This window comes from Bos indicus x Bos taurus, chromosome 2, assembly GCF_003369695.1.
Source record: "Bos indicus x Bos taurus breed Angus x Brahman F1 hybrid chromosome 2, Bos_hybrid_MaternalHap_v2.0, whole genome shotgun sequence".
Lineage (NCBI taxonomy): Eukaryota > Metazoa > Chordata > Mammalia > Artiodactyla > Bovidae > Bos > Bos indicus x Bos taurus.
Window position 1 is genome coordinate 13,659,941 of NC_040077.1, and position 22,211 is coordinate 13,682,151.

Here is a 22,211-nt window from a genome sequence, read left to right on the forward strand (position 1 = left end):
CCTGGCGTGCTGTGATTCATGGGGTCGCAAAGAGTCGGACACGACTGAGCAACTGAACTGAAGTTTGAGACTACCTGTGTCCTTAAGGCTGAAATGAGTCTCATCAGTAGCATATAGTTGGGTCTTGTTACAAATTACATTTTTTTATCTGGTATATCCATTAGGAAATTATTCTAGTTCATTATGGTTACTTTTAACCTTTACAACTAGATTTGTAAATGATAAATTCACCAGTGTTAGAGTATTCCAAATTAACTATGTATTTACCTTTACCAGTGAGATTTATATTTTCATGTTTTCCTCTTACTAATCAATGCCATTTTGTGCCTGTTCAGTCATGTCTGACTCTTTGTGACCCCATGGATTATAGCTCACCAGGCTCCTCTGTTCATAGGATTTTCCAAGTGAGAATACTATAGTGGGTTGCCATTTCCTTTTGCAGGGGATCTTCCTGACCCAGGTATCAATCTTGCATCTCTAGCATCAGCAAGCAGATTCTTTCCACTGTGCCACCTAGGAAGCTCTACTGCCATTTTAGTTCGGCTTAAAGAGCTCCTTTAACATTTGTTATGAGGCATATCTAGTGGTGGTGATGTCCTTAGCTTTTGCTTTTCAAGAAAACTCTTCAATTCTGAAGGACAACTTTTGCCAGTTTTTTTTCCTTTCAGCATGTTGAATACACCATGTCACTCCCACATGGCCTGCAAAGTTTCTACTGAAAAATCCATTTATAGTTTTAGTGGGGTTCCTTTGTAGGGAACAATTTTTTTTTTTTCCTCTTGCTGTTTTTAAGATTCTGTCTTTTGCAATTTAATGATAACTTTTCTTAGTATGGGTCTCTTAGATCGTATTTAGAACTTTGAGCTTCCTGGATCTGGGTGTCTTTCTTTTCCCAGGTTAGTAAAGCTTACAACCATTTCTTCAAAATTTTGTCCCCTTCTCCCTTTCCTTTCTGGGACCCCTGTAGTGCAACCTCTGGGTTGCTTGATGGTGTCCTATAAGCTATCTTCACTCTTAATTCTTTTACTTTTGCCACTCTGATTGAATTCCACCATCTGGTCTTTGACTTCACATAACGATTTTTCTTAGTCTACTGTTGATCCCTCTGTTGAATTTTTCAGTTACTGTATTCCTCAGTTGTGTAATTTTTATTTGCTACATTTTCTATTTCCATGCTGACACTCTCACTTTGTTCACGTGTCAGGGAGTACCTTTATGGTAATAGCATTTATTTCATTAAGATCTCTTTCTCAAGTTTTCTCGTGTCCTTTGTTTGGAACCTAGTCCTTCTTTTCTTCATTTTCCTTGACTCTGTGTTGGTTTCTCTGCATTAGGTAAAACAACCTCTCCCAGTTTTAAAGGAGTACTTTTGTGTAGATAACGTTATCGTTTAACCATGCCCTAGCCCTTGGCTCTAATACCTTTGTGATCATTGAAGCAGACTTTTTTTCTCAGTGGCTCTCAGTAGTGGAGGTGTACCAAGACCTGTCAGTGTCCCAAAGGGGAGGGTCTTATTCAGCACTTGGATGCAGGCTGATTGGAAACTGTATTCTCTGGCAGCGGACTGTAGAGTATACAAACAGACCACTTTTATGGGACGATTGGGAGGCGGTCTTTGCTCTTTGCACTGAGGCTTGAAGGGACAGCGCATTATGGACTGTTTGCTACAGTCCTACAGGATCCACAAGCACTGCTGCCCCCAGAGCCAGGTGATCAGTCCCATGGGTGGCAACCACAATAGCTGGGGCACCAGATGTTTGCACAAGCTCCTTCCCAGGAAGTTCTGGTGATCTGGTGTGAGGTAGAGGGACAGCACATGCCTGCACCGTCCACGGTCTCTGGAGAGTAACGAAGTGAGCCCTAAGAAGCCTGTTCTTCAGGCTAAAGCATTTAAGATAAGCAAATAGGCCTGTTTTACATTAAGACTGGGCAGCTTCAGAATATTTGCTTTGGGCTAAACCTTGGGGGATTAGCCTCAGTGAGTCCATACAAGCCTGTGAGGAACTGCTTCTCAGATTGCACTAGCTCGCGGGTCTGAGAGAAACCCTTGCTGGCTTTCAAAGCTACATTGTTTTAGGGGCCCATCTCTCCAAGTCTTAAAAGCTGCAGCACCAGCTGTGGGGTCCAAACCTTTTGATCCTTAGGAGAAACTTGTAGTCCTGAGATCCCCCTGGTTGGGTCACTGTGTCAGGTGGGATTTATGGTGAGACCATGTCTTCAGCCTCTCCTACCCATTCCAATGTGGGCTTTTGCTCATCCACCTGATGTGTAAAAAGTTACTCAGCTAGACTCTGGATTTCTTTCAGAGAGAACTGTTCTGTATGTAACTGTTATTTAATTTGTCCATGGGAGGAGGTGAATTTCGGAGTCATCTTGTACTGCAATCTGCTGATTTTTAAAAAAAAAAATCCTTTACCTCCTCAAAATGTTTGGAATAGCAGTTATTTAATGAATTGTTCATCAGTAGTTAAATAACATATAATAATATTTTTGGTGAACATTAGCACAGACTCTTAACAGGACTTGTTGGCCCAGAGGGTGGACTGATGAAGAGCATGTTTCTGGGTTTTCCTCTTTCCTACTGTGTCTGGTCATGATGACTAATCCTTGGGTGCTGTTAAATGTGCAGTTGTCTCAGGAGCCCTTGATGGAACAAGTTTCTCGACATACCAGGATCCTTCTGTTGGACTTATTTTTTCTACTGAGCTATTTTACTCATCCACTTTTGAATCTTAGGTAAATTAATTTAGAGCAGAACAGATTGTTTCAAATATGATTACGAATTTTCAGAGCAGGCTGCTAAATCATCCACTCGTGACAAGATAATGCAACCAAATGATCAAGACACCACATTTTGGGATTTATTATTGATATGGCCCTGTTTGACATCAGCTTCCATCCATTATTCTGGTGAGTTACTGCTCACAAGATATACCCATCAAGGAGACTGGATGATAGTAGAGCTGTCCCTTGAATAATGTGGGGGTGAGGGGTGCCAAGCTCCAGCAGAGTCAAAAACCCATGTATAACTTCAGAGTTGGTACTATGTATCTGAAATTCTGCATTTGTGGATTTAGCCAACCATGGATTATGTACTGTAGAACCTATTTATTAAAAAAGATCTGCATGTGACTGAACCTGTGTTATTGAAAGGTCAATTGTTGTTGAGTCACCCAGTCGTGTCTGACTCTTCGTGACCTAAATGCAAATCGCGTGTTAAATATATATATAAAAAGGACTCAATATTTTTATATATGATCAATAATTTATACTTAAGTCACTTCAGTGGTGCCTGACTCTGTGTGACCCCACGGACTGTAGCCTGCCAGGTTCCTCTTCCATGGGATTCTCCAAGCAAGAATACTAGAGTGGGTTATCATTTTCTTCTCCAGGGGACCTTCCCAACCCAGGGATTGAACCTGTGTCTCTTACATCTCCTGCACTGGCAGGTGGGTTCTTTACCACTAGCGCCACCTGGGAAGCCCCAAAATATGGAACAATTCATGAATTTGAATGTCATCGTTGTGCACTTGCAATTAAAACCACTGTCTTTAAATACCGAATGATACTGATATGATTGCAGAAAATTCTGATGTATGTTACTTTTATGATACATATTACTTAATATGTCTCCCAGGTAGCCCTGGCTTTTCAGCTAATTAATTCCACAGGCACGCACTTAGGCCTAATTATGGGGTAGATAATATTTACTATTTCATTTACTGCCTAAAAGATGTTTCTCAACAAGTCAGTCTGGAATTCCTTATATAGATAATACTACAGGTACCTATAAGCTTGTTTATGGATTCTGTGTCAGAAATGTGAATGGACAGACACTAAGGAGACAGGGCTAAGTCTTGTGATTAGTTTACTTTTGCACACTCCTCAGTGTCCAGCATGGTATTGTACAAGTTCAGTAAATATTAAAAAAAACTTCTCTAGGTATTCCATTTTGGAATTCTTGTAGAAACAAGTCAATTTTTGAAAATCTTCTAGTGTTTGTAAATTTAATAAATGAAATACACTTGCCATTACTAATCATAAGTTAAAAAAAAAGCTGATGTAAGATTAAGGTTAGAAGTGACTGTCCTGTATGTGCTTACACATATAAAGTGGAATTCAAGAGAAGTTAAAAGATACATGAGAAATTATATGGGAGAGAATATGAAGAATAAGGTTAGACTTGATGAAAAAAAAAAACCTGATCACTTTTTGGATAAGTTGCACTTGTAAATTAAACCTTTATGAGGACATTTTGGGGAATGGGGTAAAGTGATATTAAAAAAAACCACCCAAAACTCCCAATATAATAAAGCATAATTCAAATAGGTTTTGGGGAAATTTTAAGTTTTTTAAATAATTTGTTGACCTCTTGATTAACTGGGATTTTTACCATTCCATATACTCTGCAATATAACTAAATAACTACATGTTACAATGTTTTGTTAACGTGTAAGGAAAAAGTAATCAGATTCTTTGACTCTGAACAACTAAGAAATGAAAAGATCCCATTCTTAGATTTTTATATTTGATTTTCTTACAGAAATAACTTCAGTTATTATGCCAATATTTACCTGAAAATGGCAGCCTCCAACAGTAAATAATTGAAATAACCACAGTATCATAAGGAGCTATAGTGAAACAAACAAAATTTTTCCTTCTTGACCAATAAAGTTTTGAAGAATGAAAAACCACAACTATGAAGGAAAAAAGGCAAATGTAAATGGAGGACACGCATCAAAGCCCAGGAGCTAAAAATGAATTATTAGAAAGATGCTTCAAAAAATCAATTACCATCACAGGGAAAAACTATTATGAAAGCAGCTCAAAAAATAAATGAACACTTACCTTTAAAACAGAAATACTTGAGATAGTTTACAATGCCCAGTTAATTACTATATATATTCTACCCCCTCAGATATTTATGAATACTGTATAAGTCAAAAGGATTTGTTTACTTACTGTTAGAAAATTTTTTGTCATATGTGAAAAATTACAACCAATTCTTCAACCATTAGAAAGATGGTTTTCCCACATTTTGAATGTTTTTTTAAATGAAATAATACATGGTCAGAGCATCAATCTCAGAGATTTTTTAGAACAGGTGACTAAAAACCAAGTTCTCCTTATAGGCCAGCCCCAAAACGTTAAGTGATAAAATACACTTTTATCTCTTAGGCCAGCCAGCCTAAACACCTTTCTGGGAGTCAGCAATCTGTGGCCCACAGGCTGAATGTGGCTTGTGGCCTATTTGTACACAGCCCTGAGTCGAGAATGGTTTTTACATTTTTTAAGGGGTTGTAACCAAAACCAAACCAGAGAATATGTAACAAAAAACCATACATGGTCTACAGAGCCTAAAATATTTATGATCTGGCCGTTTATAGAAAAGTCTGCAGACCTTTCATTTATATCAATGTTGTACAGATTCAGGCAGTGCAATATTAAGTCCAAGATAAGGTTCATTTATTCCCATCAGGAATATAAGTAACTTTCTGAAAAGGTATCTTCTGATGTCATCTGTCGATTTCTTTTCAATTTTTTCTTCATTTTCAATGTCATTAAAGTTCGTCCTACAATAATAATGTAAAAGTGATTGAATTCTTTTCTCTTAAACATCTAATGTTAAAAGGTAAAAATAATTAACTGACCTAAGTTTTACTTTTTCAAAAATAATTACTTAATATTCTTATTTTATAGATCACATGGAAATATTCCTTGTCTAACAGTGGGAAAAGGATATCTCACAATTCTCACCTGCCCATGGCATGTAATACAATTATAACTTACCACTTTCAAGTCATCCTTTGGCACGCTCTTTAACTTCAGTTATTCTACTTTTGACTAATAATGTTTGATTTCAAATGTCTAATGAGCTAAAAGTCAGAATTCTAAAGATAAAACATTGTGAGAAAACTAACATATCCAAAATGTCAGAAAAAATTGTTCACAAAAAATGAAAAAAAAAAACTTTCATTTCTATCTTTTAGATTTGGATAAAATAGAATTCTTGAAGTAGGCTGTAAAGCTTCGTATGTGAGGGTATCGTTCTAACATGGCTCTGTAAAGCCAGATTCTCTGGCCCTCTAGCAGCTGTGCTCTTCTTTTGTCCTTTCACCTTACAGGGGAAAGAATCCAAGAAACCTTATACGTGAATGTATTAAATTCCATTCAGAAAGGATTCTACCATTTGTAAACTTGCTGGTCGGTTTCTAAGTGTCTTACAATGATACTGATTTTAAAAAAGGAGAACATGAAGAGCCCTCTTTAGAAGAGCAAGAAAGAGGTTGTACCGCTTCTTGATAGATTAGTAATTCAAGGGGGTGGGGCAGGTCAAGATGAATACGGCTCCTAATATATCCTGACTATACCAAGAACAAAAGAAAACTTGCTCTCCAAGAGGTGTTTTAAGGCTCAAATCAATGCTTTTACATTTGACCAAAATTTATGACCATAGTTACTATTTTTCTGTTAAACAGCTTTACTTGTCCAAATTTCTAAGCATTTCAGAAGCTACATTCTGATTTTCATAGTTTCCAAAGAAAAAGTTTCTAACCACCTTACTGTTTTTTGAAGCTTCGCTTTACTGTTTGATACATATACTGTACAGTAAGAACACATTTAAATAATGTCTGTCAAAGTCAGTTCTAGATTTAGTCCTTACCTTATCTCTTTTCTCATGATTTTGGAGCTTTTCCAATTTTTCATATATTAAGGTAGCAATCTCTTTTGCATCTCTGGAGTCTATTTGCTCTCCCCAAGTATTTCTCTAAAATTGAAAATACTCTTCTTATAACCTTTTAAGTATCTAAACAAAACTGACATTTCCACTTAAGAAACTTGATTAAATGTTTAAAACTTAAAACTTCTTCAAGGAAATGCTGCTGGTAAAAGCAATCAACCAATAACTTACCAGAAATAAATACTAACAATACTGTTATGGAAACATGTAATTAATTGGTTAAAATGCATTGCTAACTCCAAATGTATCAAAACATCTAAACTGTGTAAGAAAAGATGTCCCCAGAGGACTCAAAACATTCTAAAGTCACTGGTTGGCACAGACAAAACTTTGACCAATTACAACCATGCAAAGCCATGTATTTCCTGGTTCTCATCTGCCTATGGCAGGAAGGTGGCTGAAAAGCAGGGGGAAGGGTCAGGTCAATACATCCAGGTCTGTTTGTTTTGGATCTGGAGCCACCAGTTTCCTTCTTCCTGGTGGAACTTCAAACTGTGTGCTAGGATTCTGTTTCTGTGAATAGCTGCTCACCTGGTTGGTACTTCTCACTTTGATCTTTATTCTGCTGTGGCCTTGTCTGCTGGACTTCTGGATTCTACCCCTGCCTTTCCATTCGGACATATGGTGACATCATGTTTTCAAACAGTCCCCTGTATGGCTTGGTTAATTCTGTGACTGCTCATTATACTGATATTTCCCTAACATCATTCTACCTGAATAAGACACCTATTTATATATCTAATTCTCAAGGTGTTCTGAGAACTCAGAAGCCAGAGGAATGAAGAGTCAGGCTTTGGTATAAAGTTCCTTTACTCTGAGTTCTGCTTACCCCAGACTTTGTTGAGAGAGAGGTACCTTCATCATAAATAAGAATCCTTCACTGAAAAATGTAGGTGTCTGACAAGTCTAGAATTCTGAAATTCATCATCTAGTTTCTTTAGCTCTATTTCAAAATGTATTATAATCACAAATAAATTGCACAAGATCTTAATCTGATATACTTTCTCAAAAGTTATGTATCAAAACATTTGAAATTATTTATCTCAATGTTTTACCAGAAAATGTATGCATAACAAATACTTGTCTATCACAGCTTTATTGTCAAAAATGTCTCAGTCTTTTACTTAGGAAGATGGCAAAGGTCGTGAATCCTTTTGGTTAGCAGTTACACTGGCTGAAAGGTATACACTTTTGTAATAGTGACCATAAAGACTTGGATCTGGAGCCACCAGTTTCCTTCTTCCTGGTGGAACTTCAAACTGTGTGCTAGGTCTAATGGGTTAAACTGTCTTTAAAAAGAAAGTTAAAAACCACAGTGTCAGTGGCCCAAAAAAAGAAATTATGAATGAATCACAAAACCCTAACTTTAACAGTCTAAACCATTAATGCATATTCCTCAAGATAAATTTTCAGGTACTAAGGCTATTTCAGTTATGACAGTATTCTCTTTTTTTCTTTTTCTTTCCTGGAAGAACTAATCATAAAGGTAATATATGTTAATTCTATAAAAATAGGAAACACAAAACTTCACAGAAAACAATTACCTTGAATTCTACCACCCACACAAAACCACTGTTAGTGTTTTGGTATGTGTATTTAGTAGTTCCCTATTCACGAGTTCAGAAATTTTAAGGCCCTGGAGACCATCATATCAACTGTGAGGCAGAACAAAATTTTAAAATCACTTCGTGTGTATGTGAAAAGCAGCTGTTTCAGTGGCATGCGACACAGTGAGAAACGACAAAAGGAAAGAAACTAGAAACGCTTTACCTGCTAAAGAAAAGGGACACAGAGGAAGGCATGTACATACCTTTGCCCTTTCATAAGGATACAACCTCACAGTCGGATAGGCTCTGATACCAGCTTTCTGGCAAGTTTGAGCATAAGCCTGACAGTCTACTTTTCCAGCTTTTACTTTTCCTTTAAGTGTCTGAAAAAAGAATAATATGCTTTTGTTGTTATTCTCTTTGGTATCTACTACTCTGGCAACCACAGAGCAATATGATACTAAAAATTCTAAATATTTATAAATGCAAGGATTTGTTACTTAAAAAACCCCAAACCAAAACAACATAGTTTTAATCTTTTCCATTTAAGCAAGACTGCTTCCAAATTCTTACTAGCTCTGAACTCTTATTTACCTAGCACGGCCCCTCCAATAGCAAATAAACTCTCCTTTGCCTTATCAAGAAAATTGAGAAGCTTTACCCTGAAGGACCTCACCTTCTTCCTGTCACCCACAACGCATCTGTCACCCACAAACGTCTGAGATTCTGTCTTTCTGTTCCTCCTATCTCCAGTCTCATCTGCTGAGGTGAGCAACTTCCTCCCATGGAAGGCTGACTATCTCAACATTCTCTGGTCCCTTCCCATTAGAGCTCTTACTTACTCGTGAGCATATACTGTTGCTGTTGTTCAGCATATATACATATGACCAAAAAAGAATCCCTTCCTTAATGGCACTGATTCCTCTAACCGCCACCCTGCTTCTTTTTCAAATTTATTCCTTGACCACTTCCCCATCATCTACTTACTATCAACACATTTTAGCTAGCTTCTGTTCTCATTGCTCCCTCTGCTGAAACTGCTGTAAGTTCACCAATGACTTCTACTTGACCAAACTCAATGAACACTTTTCAGTCTTCTTAGTGACTATCTGACATGACTGATCACTCCTTTCTCTCCTCTTTTCTTTCCTGGCACTTATCGCTAGTCTCTTGGCTACCCGATTCCTCTGGTTACTGTTCTTCATTTCCAGCAAGGGGCACTCCTCCTACATCTGCCCCTCGAAATGTCCAACCAGAGTTCCGTATTTCATCAGCATTTTTTCCCACTGTGGACAATCTCCCAGGGAGATTTTATACATCTATATGCTGCTGAACCCCAACATTCCCTTGATTGCAGTCAACTATGTACTGGCCTGTCTCAGCTAAAGCACCTTAAAGATACCATTTCTAAAATGACTCCTTTCTCCCTTAACCTATCAGCCCTTCTGTCCTACTGTTCACTTAATTCAGGCCAGAAACTAGGGCCATGCTAGACTCCTTTTTCTCCTACACTTATCACAAATAAACACTAACTAAATCCTAGTCATTCTTATCTCTCATATTTGTTTCATTCTTTGTATGACCACTGCCATAATCCTGGTTCAGGTTATCACCTCTCACTTCAGGACAATTACAATATCCCAGCTACCTGTAATTTTGCCCCCAAGGTTGGGGTACTAAAGGCAGACTAACTTGTGCTAGGGCACCAGCAAGGCTGCATGCAGAAGCACGCGTGTGCACGCACACACACACTCTCTCTCTCTCTCTCGCTCATAGTGAAGGTCAGAGAAATCTAGCTGGCTTGTACTCTCAGTTACAGAAGGACACTATACTGGTTTTGGTGCTCTGATCTTTCTCTCGTCTTGACGGCCAGGTTCAGTCTGTTCAGTGTGATCCTTTTACAATATAAAGTGGATCCTGACAAATCCAACAGCTCTCCTCCCATGCGTCTATAGAATACATTCTGAGCAGTATGAGCAGCGAGGAAAAGTGTACAGTGTGAGTGCAGGCAAGCTGACCAAACCATCTTGTCCTTGCCTGGCCAAGAGCCTCAGTTTTGGCCACGCCCCTTTTATCTCTATCCTCTGGTGACACTGGACCAACAGAGGACAAGCCTGCGCCGGCTCCGCGGTCTGTGTGCCCTGCGTCTCTGCAAATCCTGGCTTCTCTGTTTACAGCACCCCTGAGTCAGCCCTTCCAAGGGCCACCGTCCTAGCCATGCTGCAATTCTCATCTCAAACACTACCTTTTCCGGGGAGCCTTTTGTCTCCTGGTATGACTCTGACCTGCTCCCCATACTCCTGTTTTGCTCTAATTTCACTAAAGATTCTACTGATTTATATATATTTGCATTTTACCTTCCCAATAGATTAAAATCTCATTTAAAAAACATGCAATATTCATCTTTCCATTTTTTCAGCCCTAATGTTTGACATAGTGTTTTTTACTTGGTGCTCAGGATTTGCTGAATGACCTTTTAAATAATTTCTGCTATATTCAAGATACAGCTGCATTACAAAATAGCTAAATTAAGTTTTTCAGTACTTAAGAGATAAGGGAATAAAACATTTTTGTTAGGATTACTGGAGAAAAAGAAGCATAAGAGGAAAAAAAGATATAATATGTAGGAAAAAAAAAAGAATAACCTTTTATTTCAAAAACCAGTCAATAACTAAAACTATCTCTTATGGCTCCACAGGAGTTTGAAATCTCTCTGGATGCTCAGCTTCTGTTTCAGGCTGGTGGAACTAGAGCTGGCTTTCTCATTCTAATGAATGTTCTGTAGCCAAAGGCAAAATTCCTTGAGTACAGAGGTGGGGAAGCTAACAATTTAGGACTTATGACAGAAACACCAAAATAAACCACGCTTACTTTCATTTTGTAAGTGTTCATCGAGTTAAGACACCGGGGATATACAGATAGGTACATATACTGCTTTCAAGAAGCTCACAGTTTCTGGAGGAGACAGATATAGTTAACATACAATGTGTAAGCATCCTGAAGGGGTACTGGGAAGGGGAGAGAATACAGAAATCCCACTGGAGCTGGGTTTTGTAGATTAGGGACAAAAAAACAATCCAGATGGCCAAAGTAAGGAAAATGCATTTTAGAGAGGGAACAGCATGTACGTAAAAGCACTTGTTCAGAGAACCTGGAGTACGTTGTCGTGCCTGCAGTATACTGTCAGGGAGAGGGAAAAAGCTAAAGAGGTCAGGAGGGTCAGATTAGACAGCTGTAATCAAGAACGCATGTCAAGAAATGTGGTTAACAGAAAGCTAGAGAAGGCAATATTTCAGAAAGATCATTACAGTGGAACTGAAGAGGGAAGACTGGCAGTATGAGACTAGTTAAGAGGCGCATATAACTAAGTCTAGATGATGAAGGCGTGACCAACAGGCTAGCAGAGGGATGACAGATTTCAAAGAAGTTTAGGAGACTGAACTGACAGGATCTAGTGACAGGACCTAGTGACTGCCTGGAGGGCAGCAGGAAGAAAATAAAGAACAAGGGAAGAAGTGAGGTTTCTGGCTATTTTGGTTAAGTAGATGTTTTCAATCAAGATAGGTAGGTAGGTAGTTACAAGCTTTAGTGAAGAAGCAAGAACCTACTGCAAAGATCAAAATCACAGAAATGGAACAGAGTTTTTAAATTCAGAGGAAACTTTTAAGGAAAAAATTATTATTTACAAAATCTTATCTAATTATTAAAACATGAGTGTGACTACAACTTATTTCAGTAGATAGATAAGACTTACCCTAGCCAAGAGCTCAAACTCTGGAGCAAAGTTCTGGCAAGGTCCACACCAAGGAGCATAGAAATCAACCACCCAATGGTTTTTCCCTTGTAAAACCTTTTCATTGAAAGTCTGAGGTGTTAGATCTATAGATGCTTGAGGTAAAAATCTGTGACAAGGAATCAAAATTATTTATTATACAAGTCAAAGCAAACATCTAGAACAGACTATTGCAAATCTTTATAAGTTAAAAATAGACTTCAAAGAACGACAATATAATAAAGCACAACCTTATCTTGGTAAATTAGTCCTTCCTAAGTGCTAGAACTTTCCTAAGTAAGTGTTACTTAGGAGAAAAGTGCTAGAACCTTAACTGAGTAAATTTAGCCACAGACATAAGAGGAAGGTAAAGAGCACTGAATATAATTTATACAATTATACATAATTTAATTACTCACCCTAGACCCCAGATTCTTAGAGAATAAGCATCTCTATTCCAACCATTGTAACTACTGAAAGAAGAAAAATATGTAAGTTGTAAACCGTTATTTCTATTATTGGGTATGTTCAGAAAACAATTCCTTTGTAGCAATTTAAAAGTTTAGTTGACTGACTTTATCTGGCACCTCTTTTCTCAGATATACCTTAGCCACAAATACTAAGCTTACAAGGCTTACATTGCTTTCCAAACATATTTTTTCTAGTCTCGACGTTTTTGTGTGTGTGTGCGCTCAAAACAGACCTAAATGTTTAGATGTCTGCTGGACATCTCCCAAAGACCTACAGTAATGGCAAAACTCAAAATCTCCAAGGCTTTGGTTCTGAAACCGTTACCCTGGTTATTACAGTCCATCAAATTCCTATCCACTTTTTAAGACACATGTCAACAGGGACAGCATAAATGCAGCCTCATGATTTCCTCTCATGGCTGTGATCCTTTTCTCTGAAATCCATGGTTCATTTCTACTTTTTAATAATATTTATTATATTCTGTCTTGTATTTGAGTTTCCTACTTGAAATGCCATATGGTGTTGTCGAAACAGCATGGGTGACACCGATCTGAGCTCAAAGCCCAACCTCAAACCTTCGCAGATGTGTGACTTGGGAAAGTTATCCAAGGTCTGTGAAACAGTTTATTTATCTGTAATAGGAAGGGTAATAATTCTTACTTCTCAAGAGTATGTGTGAAGACAAGTGGAAATAATGTGAGCAAAAAGTCTCTAGTACAGTACCTGAAACCAAAGAGGGGCTTAATAAATGTTCCTCCTCTCATTTCCTTCTATACCAGACTGTCAGCTTCACAATCGGTGTGCCCAGGCAGTCCACTTTTCGCTTTGTAAATTCCTCATTCCCACACTATTTTAAATAAGGTGTGGGTTCTCCCAAAATACTGGGTGGTTTAACTTTTATTTAGTTAGCATAACTTTAAAATTTTAACTGTATAAAAATAAATGATTATATAAATGCCTTCAAATTTTAGAGAATACTTACTGATATTCATAAGCTTTATTTGATTTTTGGGGAAAAAATCTTATCTCAGGGTATCTCCGAACATTTTCTTGGGCACAAAAAGAATGATACTGTTGGCAGTCTATACTGCCCACATTGATCAGTCCAATTAATGTCTATAAAAGAAAAAAAAATGAATAGATCAAAGTAATCAGAATTAAATTACCTCCATAACAATTTTTTATGTTTACAATAGAGAAGTAGTTACCGTTAGATGGTTACTATATTATCTACCAGTGATTTTTGCCAAATACAAATGGTTAAGGGCTTAAAACATAATAGAACATTTACAGTAATGAATTGGAAATCTAATTTTGTAGTCAAAAACTTACTAAAATTATTGTAAACTAAATAACTGATTTCATTCATCTATTACATGGGGAAAATTACATATATCTAAAATTTGATGTGTCAGAAACCAAGAACTAATGAATTTCTTTGCAACAGTACTTTAAAATTACTTTTTAAAATGGAAATGTGGATTGCAGATAGCATACTGAGTCATGCCCGAATTTAAAAATTTTATTGAAAAGAGTGGAAAATTATATTATTATGAATTTAAATACTAGAAAGAATGTTAACTCTTAGGTTTATTAATTTTTTACCTTATAAATAAAATAGTAATTGCGTTTTCCATTCTGATATTTAAATAATTTGTTTCCAATCTTTCATGATTTATAATGCTCTGTAGGAAATTTAAAAATCTAACTATTTCATTGATCAAGGCCATTTTTTCTTTATTATCTTATAATACTGTGAAGAAACTGTATTTCTAAGCTCTAACAATGAAGAGGTAGAAAAAATATTAATATGAAACAAAGAGGATCTTTGTGTTGATGTTGGCAGAAATTTGGTCAAACCAAGTGACACAGAAAACAGGGTCATTATTGTATACTATTCAGCACCAGACAGAAGTAGAGCTGAAATCTAATCGTTATATAAAAAATGATCAAAACTCTTATTAAGTGACAATCTGGTGGTAGGTTCATTCATCTCAGTTTCAAAGTGTTTGTTAAATAAACATTCTTAGTAAATGTTAAGACTTGGACAATAAATTCTTTTACTATACCCGGGCCATTCTTTTCCATTCTGGCATTAAGACTTGACATGGATGACACCATGGAGAATAGAAATCAACCATCCAGACTTCATCATGCTTTCTTTGTTTAACCAGTTCGTTGAAAGTGGTAGGTGTCAAAGAGATCACTGAAGGATTCATAAGATCCTAAAGAGAATATACCATTCATTGTAACAGATATAAAAAAGAGTAGTTCACATAGTCTTGGGCAAATTGTTGGTATATGTCACTTGGAAAAGTTTCTGCTTTTGAATGATCAAAGGATACATTAGGATATTTAAAGAGAATCTATAGTGGATTATTTTAAAAAAGGAAGAAATGATCCTTAATTTACTTTTTAAGTTTGGATTCTGCTCATCAGTCTTATTAAATCAAGGAATATTTTCTTATCTCTATGTATCACTAAAACCATCTTAGGCAGAGAAAAGTGGCAACTTTAAGGTTGTGGGTAGATGAGGCAAGAGATTCAAGAGCTGCCCAGATGTCTACATAGGCCACAGAGTTCTTTTTGGAACCAACAACTGGTTTGGTTTCCATTAATTATTAATGGAAAGCCTACTATCCTATTTTTCTGACATTCCCACTTGAGATACTGCACAACCTCAGATCACTTGTTTCAAATGCTGTTTTGTTAATAACAAGCTTCAGTCTATCATGACTGGGTAATACTAATCATGTTAGCTTCCCCTGGGGAGACAAACAACACAAAACAAAAAGCTATTATTTTTCAGGAGGAGGAAGAGAAGAGTAGGACAGAGGCTGGGAGGGCAACTGCATAGATAATAAGCTACGACTGCTCATTTTTTTAGGAGTCCCCTGTTAACTATTTTAGTCAATTAAGATTTGTAGTGATTAAAAAAAAAGGTGGGTAGATGCTCCAGTAGAGCACTTCTGGGCTAAGAACACAGCAGGCTTGGCATAAGCTGCTGAGGCGTGCAGAATCCTTCCATTGGTGGCTGAGGTAAGACTGTCCTTAGCCACATATTTCTTGGAACTATCCAAGAATGGGATTCACTGCTATCTAATCTATATGGGACCAAAAAGAAATAATCTGTGGTAGATTAGAGAAAACGGGGGCGGGAGAGGGGTGACAAGGCTTTATGTAGAAGTTTTAATTTCACGTATTTAACTGTGTCCACCAAGTACAAGGCACCATACTAGGTAACAAACAAAACACACACTGGCTATGAACTCTGAGAATAAGTCTATTAATAAAAGAGTAGAAAAGCTAAAAAATAATTTTGTCAGAAGATGTTTTTGGCATAAAAATAACAAATCCTATTATTAAACATTACTAAATACTCATATGAAGTATATACACACATGGAAGGATTTATAGCTATATAGGCTATAACTTAAAATACCTCTACGAACTCCAAGATCTGTTCAGCAGAGTGATGTCCTTCATATTCATGAATGTTGGACTGGTTGAATACCACTGTTGTTGGATAAGCCTGAATGTTATACTGTTAGGAATGAAAATACAAATTAAACATAAGATTCTACATATTTTACCTATTTGCTTCAAATTTATAACCAGCTTGCCTTAAGTAACAGCAACAAGATTTTAAAAGACTCAATGCCTAACTGATGACTGAAAAATTTTAGCCTAGCCAAATTGAACAAAGGAAATAGATTTACTGCTGTATCCTCAGCAGCTGATTCTTATGTATAGTTACTCCATTTGCCATAAAATCCATAGGCACCGAAACACTGAGAAGTGAGCACGGGCATTTTTTTTTTTTTTTTGATAAAAACAGTCCCACAGCATTTATTGTCATCTGGTAATAACATAAGGGTGAGCAGAACAATATGAATACATGTTTTAGAACTACATCTCTAACAAAGGACACCTAAAAAAACCAACGGTATTGCCAAACAATTTCTCACTTCATCTGTCACTTCTAGTTGGAGACACTTTGGAGCAGAGTAATGTTACCTCCTTTTAGCATGATCCGACCCAGTTGTTTTCTTGACTTTGTTTTAGAATGAATCTCTGCTGCGTCATCTAATACGAGGTTCATATACTCATCAAAACCAATGATGCAGCCCTCTATCCGCATATTCACTTGCTCATAAAGCCACACCTGAATCCGCGATCTATTTTGCAAGTATCTGAAGATGAGATTGATGGGCTGCACCATCACCTTCTGCACCTTCTGGCCCTGGCCCGAGCACGGGCATTTATGAGTGCAGTCCTCTCCTACTCGCCTGAACCAGGATGGATGGGATAAGAGCAGACTGGGGTCTAGTTTGAGTGTTTTATTATTATTTTTTAAACCATAATAAACACTCCAATTTGTTCAGAAGTAGAAGAAAATCAAGGACATAAAAATAGCAAGAATAAGGAAATAAACTAATAATCCACGTGCACACAGCCATTTTTAGAGAATTATGAATCATGTGCTAAAAATGAGGTCACTTTTTATTCTTTGCACAAAACAGCTTTTATGGCATGTGTGTGTGTATATATATACACATACATACATAAACCACTATAATTTCCTTCCTCAGAATTAACATGAGCACTAATTCAGGAAGCACTTCTCAAGCTTTTTATTTTTTAAAAGGTTATAAACAGATCCCTATCTCTAAATTTGCTGTAGCTGAACTATATGAATCCTCAATGCTGACCAGCACTCATTAGCAAACTGAACTTCAAAAATAATTTTAGAAAAAGCAATGGAAATATTTATCAAACTTTTGTAAATGAGCACAAATAACCCATTAGATGGAAAAAACATTTATCTAACATTTGACAAGTCCTTACTATGTGTTGAGCACCTTTTTAGCACTGAAATGTAGTTTCTCATCTGTTCCTCACAACAAGTCTATTTGGAAGCTAAAATTACTGAATCAACTTTATAGATGAGGAAACTGAGGTACTGAGAGGCTCAGGGACTTGGTGAAGGTTAACCAATTAGTGAGTAAGGAATCCTAGCCTCTATTCCAGGTGAATTTGATACCTTGATATTTGATATTTCCAGGTTTAAATATCTACACTCTGCTTAATTATCTACAGAAAATTAAAAACTGAGATGAAAAGTAGAAAAACTATAGGAATTCAAATTACTGTTGAACACAATTCTTCATTTTTGCTTAGCAACTTTTTGAAGTCCCATACAAGACATTTAAAACCAAAGGCCCTACTTATTTCATTTTTTAAACTTATTTTAATGAAATTTCAAACATGATATAGAGAGAGACTCATCTAACAAATACATATCTCTACCGCTACATTTAAGGACAATTAACTTTTCTGCTGTTCTGGCAGATTTTAGGAGGTTCTCCTTTTTGATCCCATTTCCTTCCCTTCCTGATGCTAGGAGTAACCAATATCCTGAAATAAGCATGTATCCAATCCACTGATGTTTTACACTTTTGCTACATGCACGTGTATTCCTGAACAGTATACTGTAATGTCCGAGCACTTATGAACTTTCTATAATTTTATCACACTCTGTATACTATTCTACAATCTGCTTTTTTCATTATAGTCTTGAGATTTACCAAACATGCTGGTAAAGACAGATCTAGTTTTAAATCCTCTATGATTATTCTACTGTATGACTGGATAATTTATTTATTCATGTACTTGCTACTACACTGGTCAGCTAAATTTTTTTAATTTGACGGAGGGAGGGTATATGACCATCGTAATAATTTGTACTTTCTTGAGGACCAGTAAAGTTGAACGTTTTTCACATTTATCGAATTTCTGCCTTTATAAAATGTCTAAACCTCATTCTTTTGCTATTTTAAAAAACTGATCTGTAGTCTTTAAACATTCTGGACAGTAAGGCTTTGTCAGTTGTATGTGCTGCAAATACTTCCTCAGTCTGTTGTTTCGACTTTATAATGTCTCTTTCTTTGGCAATAGTTTAACATTCAGTGAAGCTAAAATCATTCATAACTTTTATCCTCAGTGGATGTGTGCACTGGCAGGCATGAGCATCTCTGTGGAATGAATTATTCCTCACATAGATGCATAAGGATTTCACCCTACATTTATTTCTATTATGGTTTTAAAACACATTACTTCCTAAAAAAATTGAAATATAGTTGATTTACAACATTGGGTAGGCTTCAGTTCTACAGCAAGATGATTTAGTTATATATATATATATTTCAGATTATTTTCCACTATAGGTTATTACCACATATTGAATATAATTCCCTGTGCTGTACACTGTCTTTGTTGCTTATTTTATGTGTAGTAGTGTGTATCTGTTAATCTCATACTTGTAACTCATCACCTCAGGCTTTGCTAACAATGTTTGTTTTGTTTGTGAGCATGTCTCTGTTTTGTATACAGGCTGATTTGTGTAATTTTTAAGATTCCACATATAAGTGATACCGTATAATACTTGGCTTTCTCTGTCTGACTTACTTCACTAAGTATAACATTCTTTGGCCAAGTAATATCCTTTGTGTACACACAACACCGCCCCCCCCACCCCGCCCCCAACACACACATCTTAAGCCAATTGTCTGCTGATAGCCACTTGGGCTGTTTCCGTATCATGGCTATTGTAAATAGTGCTTCTATGAACTGTATCTCTTCAAATTAGAGTTTGTTTTTTTTGGATATATACCCAGGGTTAGGATCGCTGGATCATATGGTAGCTCTATTGTTAGTTTTTTAAGGATCCTTCATATTCTCCATAGTGGCTGTACCAATTTATATTCCCATCAACAGTGTAGGAGGGCTCATTTTTCTCTATATCGTCTTCAGGGTTTACTATTTGTAGATGTTTGGGTGACAGCCATTCTAAACAATGTGAGGTGATACTGTGGTAATTTATATTTCTCTAATAACCAGAGTTGAACAACTTTCCATAGACCTGTTGGCTATCTGTATACCTTCATCATAATAATTACTGAAAATCATCAGAAATTCAGTGTTCAAGTTTCTCCAATTATATTTTTTTTGAGTTGGTTTGTTTGAATACAAGGCCTGAACACTGTATTTGAATGACAGTCTTATCAGTCCTTTTAATATCTTTTTTCCTTCTTTCAATGTGTATGTCCAGTAAACTGCTATTTGTCCCAAAAAGTTCTCTACATGCTGGGATTTGAAGATTGTATGCATACCCGCATATCACTTACTATGTCCTGTAACTGGATTTCCTATACACTAATATCTGCAGGCTTGATCTGATTTAGGATTCCCCCCCCAAAAATATTTTATAATTTCTATTTCTTCCTAAACTGAACAGTAAACATTTATTAACCTAAGAAAGTATGTTATGTAAATAAAGGTTTAAAAAAGCCTGCTTAATTTCTATAAACTACATTTAGAAGACAAAGAATAAAAACTATGGGTTGCCAAAAAGAAAGCATAGTGAAAGTGTTAGTTTCTCAGTCCTGTCCGACTCTTTGCAACCCCATTGACTGCAATCCGCCAGGCTCCTCTGTCCACAGACAAGAATACTGGAGTGGGTAGCCACACCCTTCTCTAGGGCATCTTCCTGACCCAAGGTTCAAACCCGGGTCTCCTGCATTGCAGGCAGATTACCATCTGAGTGACCAGACACGCCCATAGATTGAAAAAGGTAATATTAAATTAAAAAAAAACCTTAAATATTTATGTTTAATCCAATCATAATTTTATATCATTTTGATGAAATTATTTAAGTAATATGTTACTACTCTAAATGTTAGATGTACTTTTGAAAGTTATTTTATTGCTTTAGTGTGAGGTTGCTGAAACATTTTACGAAAACATTAGAAGAAATATTTATACTTTGCCTTACCATGTTACAGAGTCCTTCATGAACTGTACAGTCTAATGTACCAAACTTAAGCTGACCATAAAGATGCTTTGATGCTTTTCGCAGCTCTGGCAATAAAGCTTGACATGGTGGACACCACTATTGAAGAAAAAATATTCATAAGCACCAAGCCAAATGAAACCAAAAAAACCACATTTTTTTGCAACAAGCAATATGCTAAGATAAACAATATTTATTACTGTTACAAATCTTAAGCATTTATATACTCAGTCCTTGGAAGGGCAAGTATGTCAGCCTTTCTTAAAAACAGTATGTAACAGCAGCCAAATTGAGTAACATGATTCTAATATTCATTGTTCAAGGTTACCTAGAAAATGCTTTTTTTTTTTTTTTTTTTGGTCATAACAAGAGAAAACCTGAAAATGTTTAAATATGACAGATAAATATAACTTACAGGGGCAAAAAAATCAACTAGCCACGGTTCTTTTTCATTGGCAGGAAAATTTTGAGGTCCAAGTGTGGTAACATGAGAATTGACACTTTCCTTGGCAAAGGCAAGTATATCATATAGAATCTTCTTTCCTTTGAAACAGAGAAAAAAGAGAAAAATTAAAATCTACACTTTGTCTTTTTATCCATAGAAACATTTCAAAGCTTTTATACTTGAAATATTGAAGAGAAGATAAACTTATGAACAAATTGATTTGGTGGAGGTTTTAGTGTTCTGTATACTACGTTAAGTTTGCTCTGCCAGAGAAACCTTTGCTTTACACTCTGCTTCTTGCAGGATCAGATAAAACGTCAAGACCTCTTTGAAAATTTCCTTCATCCTCAGTAGGAGAATTATTTCCTCCCAACGTTCTTGGAGTTCTTTTTGCTTGCCTGAACTACTGTTATGGCCTAACTCTGAAGTCGGTTTCTTCAACCTCGACTTCTCTTATGAATTCAAGACCTGAGTTACCCAGTGGAAATATTTACCTGGATGTCATATGGACATTTCAAACAAAATATACACAAATCAAAGTTGAGTTCTTCTTCCCTAAACTTGCTCCTTTTCTCACCTTTCCTACCTTGACAATAGTGTAATCATCCACTAGGTGCTAAAAAGATTTCCTAGAGTGATTCTTGCTTTCTCTCTTTGCCTGTATCACAGCTCCAACCATTCTATCTCTTACCATCTCCAACCCCGATTTAGGCTACTGCCTAAATGTAGTCTAGCCTACTGAAATAACCAAGCTGGTCTTTCTATTCTGCCTTCCTTAACTAATTCATTTTCTACACTGCTACCAGAGGCAAGTTACAAAAACATTAATCTGATCATGTGGTCCCCTTGCTTAAAGGCCACTGCTTAAAGAATATACTCCTTGGCTTCGCAAATACTAGCTTTCTTAGGACCACAACATAATCCATTTTCCCATGTGCCCTCTGATTTATTCACTCAATAGTTAATATTAAGTAAAGCACCTATTATGTGTCAGGTCCTGTTTTAAATGCCATAGCACATGCAAAATAAGAGATACACACTTTCTCTTTAAGGAGTTCATAGGCCAATAGAAAAGAAACATTTCCTAAATATTTAAATGGTGATAAATGATACCACATTGTCCTGCTCTTTCCTCACTCTTTAGCTACTGCTGCTTGAACTGCTTCATAAATTCTTCTTTCTTTGACAGTCTTAAAAATGATTCATAGGACCCCAATCTTGTCTCTGTATTCACTTTTGGACAAGGTCATCCTCACCCAAGACTTCAATTACCAATGAAAGAGTTTTAGCCCAAACTCTTCTCCTGAGACCAGGCCTATATTCAACTGTGAACCAGGGGTGTGTACTTCATGTCACCTTCTCCCCCAGTGCTCTCTTTCTTA

At 36.5% G+C, this 22,211-nt stretch overlaps 1 protein-coding gene and 1 pseudogene across 3 annotated transcripts in view; both read right to left on the minus strand.

The window, feature by feature from the left end:
* Nucleotides 1-2,839: 2,839 nt before the first annotated feature.
* The window catches only part of DNAJC10 (DnaJ heat shock protein family (Hsp40) member C10), a 50,821-nt gene continuing 31,449 nt past the window's right edge, over nt 2,840-22,211 (minus strand). Inside the window, exons 15-24 of one of the 2 annotated variants that reach the window (XM_027556013.1) lie at nt 20,800-20,927; nt 20,367-20,483; nt 15,975-16,076; nt 14,602-14,757; nt 13,515-13,648; nt 12,481-12,534; nt 12,044-12,191; nt 8,553-8,672; nt 6,665-6,769; nt 2,840-5,573 (exon numbers count right to left, since the gene is read on the minus strand). In XM_027556013.1, coding sequence (XP_027411814.1) covers nt 5,562-5,573; nt 6,665-6,769; nt 8,553-8,672; nt 12,044-12,191; nt 12,481-12,534; nt 13,515-13,648; nt 14,602-14,757; nt 15,975-16,076; nt 20,367-20,483; nt 20,800-20,927 — 1,076 coding nt within the window. In that variant the 3' untranslated portion in view covers nt 2,840-5,561. The remainder of the gene's footprint in view (nt 5,574-6,664; nt 6,770-8,552; nt 8,673-12,043; nt 12,192-12,480; nt 12,535-13,514; nt 13,649-14,601; nt 14,758-15,974; nt 16,077-20,366; nt 20,484-20,799; nt 20,928-22,211) is intronic. The other variant, XM_027556022.1, reaches the window with a different exon arrangement.
* Nucleotides 16,366-16,904, minus strand: LOC113880531 (annotated as a pseudogene). The gene has a single exon (XR_003507759.1). The product of XR_003507759.1 is annotated as a small nuclear ribonucleoprotein E pseudogene (transcript).